The sequence below is a fragment of the Mustela nigripes genome, chromosome 5 (genome assembly GCF_022355385.1).
Source record: "Mustela nigripes isolate SB6536 chromosome 5, MUSNIG.SB6536, whole genome shotgun sequence".
In the NCBI taxonomy this organism is placed as follows: Eukaryota; Metazoa; Chordata; class Mammalia; order Carnivora; family Mustelidae; genus Mustela; species Mustela nigripes.
The window spans coordinates 81773751-81778700 of NC_081561.1; the positions used below are offsets into that span (position 1 = coordinate 81773751).

At 37.8% G+C, this 4950-nt stretch overlaps 1 protein-coding gene across 1 annotated transcript; it reads right to left on the reverse strand.

The window, feature by feature from the left end:
* Positions 1–1404: 1404 nt before the first annotated feature.
* LOC132017368 (trace amine-associated receptor 2) lies at positions 1405–2385 on the reverse strand. Its single transcript, XM_059399164.1, has one exon. The coding sequence runs from the start codon at positions 2323–2325 to the stop codon at positions 1405–1407; it is 921 nt and encodes a 306-aa protein (XP_059255147.1). The 5' UTR covers positions 2326–2385.
* Between the last annotated feature and the right edge of the window lie 2565 nt (positions 2386–4950).

Consider the following 4950-nt stretch of genomic DNA (forward strand, 5'->3'; position numbering starts at 1 on the left):
TCTATATATATCTATTTATCTCAAGGAAATAGTCAAATTCCACAAATAGTGGCTCTTTCCTTCTTTCTTTTCTTTCCTCCCTCCTTCCTTCCTTCCATTCTTTTCAGAGCCAGTTGTTAAATACTTAACAGCACACCACAGTCTGCAGATGACTAGCTTCTTTTCAGGAGTTATTTATGGGTCTCAGCTTACAGTTAAAAGGACACTGAATATCAAAAATATGGTTTCCAGTACTAGCTGAGACCCATAAGTGAGAGGAGGAAGCTGAGAAAACCAGTACCCGTAAATACTGGTTTTCTTAGCTTCCTCCTCTCACCACTCTATGATTCAAACATGTATGTATAAATATATTAAACAAACCAAAAATCACAAGTTTTTGGTATATATTTACATTTATTAAAAATCAGAACATAGGGATGCCTGGGTGGTTCAGTCCATTTAGTGGCTGACTCTTGGTTTCAGCTCAAGTCATAATCTCAGGGCAGTGAAGTCCCGCTACCAGTAAAGTTCTGCACTGGGCATGGGGTCTGCCTAAGATTCTCTCGCTCTCCCTCTGCTCCTACCCCTACTTGTGCACACACTGTCTCTCTCAAAATAAAAAGAAATAAGAACACCAACTAGCAATACAAAATGTGAATGAGTCTCAGGAAGGAAGGAAACACTGAGCAGAGTTCTGCAAATAAACAGAAACTTGTCAGTGGCTGTGATTAAGGTGATACATGAGTGAAAATATGAATGAAATCTGTTGCCTCTGATGTGCAGTTGCCCTTTTCTTTTAAGAAACGTTTAGCCTCACCACAGTAAAATCTAGTAAAGTGTAACTTCCTGCAAACCAAGGACTGGTTCCTGACAGAATATGTATTTTTGAAATTATTGCTATATTTATTTATCTATAATTATTAGTTGTTGATGTTTCAAAATACATTTGTTTGGATGCTGAGGAACAAAAAGTGAATGGAAATACCACACAAAATATTGGTGGTGGTAAGAGGGAGCAGCACCCTCAAGGTCTATTTGTGCCCTGATCCCTTCCAAATGGGGTAAAAGTCCTATGTGTTCTCCTCACACCATTCCTGACTTTTCCTCTTCCCCTTTGTTTGTTTGTTTGTTTGTTTGTTTGTTTGTTTCTTTCTTTCTTTCTTTCTCTTTCCCTTCTTCTTCTTCTTCTTCTTCTTATTCTTCTTCTTCCTACCTACCTACCTAGAAGTAGTGGATATATCAAGTATTCTGAAAAAGATTCCTTTTTTTTCCCCCTCAAGTCTTGGAAATGAAAAGCTTGCCATGATAGTCAAAAGTGTGCACACATTTGTGCACATGGCCATGCCCCCCCACACACACATTTTAAGTGACTTTATTCTTCTAAGTTCCAGTCCTTTTGCTTCAATTCACTCCTACAGGAGAAATCTATTCAGTTTCTTTTTGAGTAAACAAATTAGTATTATGGAAATGTGAGCTGCAAATCTTCCCTAGTAAAATATACTTCAGTGCTCTGCGAAACCAGGGATAGAAGAAACCATATATTAAGGGATTACACGTGGAGTTAAAATAGCCAAACCATGTCAAAGCATCAAACAAAACCACAGGAGTAGAGAAATCCAAAAAGGGATCCAATAAAATTGTGAAGAAGCAGGGAAACCAACATAATAAGAAAACACCCATCACTATTCCTAAAGTTTTGGCAGCTTTTTTGTCTTTCCTCATTTGGTTATTTTGGTTTTCTGGCAAATTATTGATTGCACGAGCATGTTTTCTTGACACTGCAAAAATCTTGCCATAAATCCCCACCATCACAGACCCTGGAGTGAAGAAACCCGCCATAAACAAGGTGGTCCCCCATAGCTTATTGAACATCACTGGACAGGAACTGGAACAAGCCACCAAGATGTCATAGCCTTCTATCCCATCAGCATAGGCCTCAGAGAAGACCACCCCAAAAGCAAATGCTCCAGGGACAGACCAACAGAGAAGTAGCAACCGCTTAATGAGGGGAATCGTTATTTTTGTGGAATAACGTAAAGGGTAACAGATAGCATAAAATCTATCAATGGCCACTGAGCAAAGATGGAAAATGGACGTTATGCTAAGCATTAGGTCAAAACTATAATGAATCTTGCAAAATGTAAGCCCAAAATACCAGCAAGTCTCCACTGATCTGACCATACTGTAAGGCATGATGGTGAGCCCCAGGAGGAAATCAGTGACTGCCATGGAGAGGATGAGGAAGTTGGTTGGTGTGTGAAGCTGCTTGAAGTAGGAAATGGAAATGATCATGGCAAGGTTGCCAAACACCGTGATGAATATGGCTCCTGCCATAAATGAATACATAGCTGCTCGGACACCCAGTGATCTTTGATTTTCTGGGCAAGATCCATTTCCATATCCAGAGCAATCCAATATTTCCTTCAGAAAAATCAAGAACACATGAAATTTTGTCAGCAATACATAAAACATCCTATAATTTAGTTAAGTTTTCATAGAACAACTCAAGAAAAATATTGAAGACTCAAGGAAGATACTTAATTTATGCTGAAGTATTAGTTATGATCTTTCTCATTTATTTATCCTAACCTTTATTTGGAAATTCATAGAGTTTTTAACCTGAGCTTAAATGATCATTATTTACTTTATACATTCCCAACATTTAGTAAGCTCTTACTTTATGCCAGGGCCAGAAATTTTAAAAAAAGAAAAAGAAGAGGAAGAGAAAGAGAAGACTGGAAGGAGATGAAGGGGAAGAGAAGAAGCAACAAGTTCATTATCTAATTCATTACAACCGATGTTCTTCTTGTTCATAGAAAGATTAGATATGTATCAGACAATACATTCACTTCTTCCTCAAATAAGTCTTGAACAAATAATTAGATTTTATTTGATTCAGGTCTACTGTCTTGTGTGACCAGGAGTTTATTATTATTTGAAAATTGTTTTATTCATGTGTTGTGTTATTTTCATGGTGTTTTTTTTTAAGATTTTATTTTATTTATTTGTCATAGAGAGAGAAGCAAGAGCATGCACAGGCAGATAGAGTGGCAGGCAGAGGCAGAGGGAGAAGCAGGCTCCCTGCCAAGCAAGGAGCCCGATGTGGGACTCGATCCCAGAACGCTGGGATCATGACCTGAGCCGAAGGCAGCCACTCAGCCAACTGAGCCACCCAGGAGTCCCTTCATGGTGTTTTGATTTTGTTCATGCCAAGGTTGCTTGGAAGGGAAAGAGTCTTTTAAAGATATCTAATGATCTAGTAGAACATCTTCAGCCAGGCATGGAGACTTGGCAAGCATCTCACCAGCCAGAGGAGCTCAATCATATATGGAAAGAGACCAAAGTTGGACAACCTTCAGTTCTTTATGAAGAGAAAGCACTTTTCCATGGTGCTTCCCCTCAGAGCCTTGGTCAATGCATAGCAGGCAAAAATAAAAGCCCAGTGTTTCAGTATGTGGGTCATGTACAGAGCTAGGAGCAGATGATAAGTGAACATTAGGACCACAAACCATCTCCACTCCCTTCTTGTGATGGTCTAGTATCTTCATTCTGCATATAAAAATCTGCATGATGCAATTTTACATGTATATTTGAAAGGAAACGTGTCCAACAACTAGGATCGCTTTACTTTCTTAAAGTACATTGAGGGAAAAAACACTACCTAATACAAAGGATTAGCTATTAATACTGTAGAATCTTTGGCTATCAAGGACTTCATAAATATCAGACATGACTACTTATTAACAGACACACCAGTAGATTCTCAGCCCCTGTGAGCACCATCACACACTGATCAATACCTGTTTATTGAGTGCCCACAACACACAAGACACAATGAAAGAATAGGAAAGCATTAGATCACTATCCCTGGCTTCAGAGAGTCTACATAACAGGTGATGAGCAAAACACATCAACACTTAAATGATTCTGCACTATAGATTTAAAAAAAAAAAAAAACCAACAACTATTGAGATTAACTGACCTAAGAGGGGTTGAGGCAAAATGTGCAAAGATAAAAAGTGGACAAGAGATGATCCAGTGATGGTGAGACTTTCCATCTGGTTCTCAACAGGTGAGTGGGATTTAAAACAGAAGAGAGAAAGCCTGTTCCAAGCAGAAGGAAACGTGAAAAAGAGACATGAGGTTGTTCAGAGACCTTCATTCTAAGAGTCTCTGAAACAACACAGAGAACATAGGGGGTTGAGGAGAGGATAGAGTGGGAGGAGGGTGGGTTTCTAGTTTCACTGTTGCCCCTCAAGCCAGTGATCTTAGCCATCATGTACCCAAGGAACTTTCCCATTTTGTTGTCAAATTTAAGTAGTGATTTAAAAGAGAGAAAAATAAATAAAGCTTTTAAGATAGCTGCAGGAGAATGAGTGCAGACTTGAAATTAAAAGCTTTCTCCAACTGATTCTTCTTTTTGTTCAATAATTGGTATTCAAGATTGTATTCATTTCAGGTGTTCAACATAGTGATTTGATATTTATATGCATTACAAAATGGTCACTACAATAAATCTAGTTATCATCTGTCACTAAGCAAAGTTGTTGACTTTATATAATAGTCAATATTGTTGACGATATTTCCTATGCTTTCCATTATTATATACCCACGTCTTATTTTTTGACAGGAAGATGGTACTTCTTAATTCTATTCACCTATTTTGTCCATCCCCACCCTTCTGCCTTCTGGTAATCATAGGGTTATTCTCTGCATCTATGAGTCTATTTCTGTTTTGTTCACATGTTCTGTTTTGTTTTGGGTTTTTTATTCATTTGTTTTGTTTTTTACATTCCACATATAAATTAAACCATATGGTACTTGTCTTGCTCTGTCTGACTCATTTCACTTAGCATAATACCTTCAGGGTCTAGCCATTTGTTGCAAATGGCAAGATTCACTTTTTTTTATGGATGAATAATATTTCAATTTAGATATATATATATATATATACACCACATCTTCTTTATC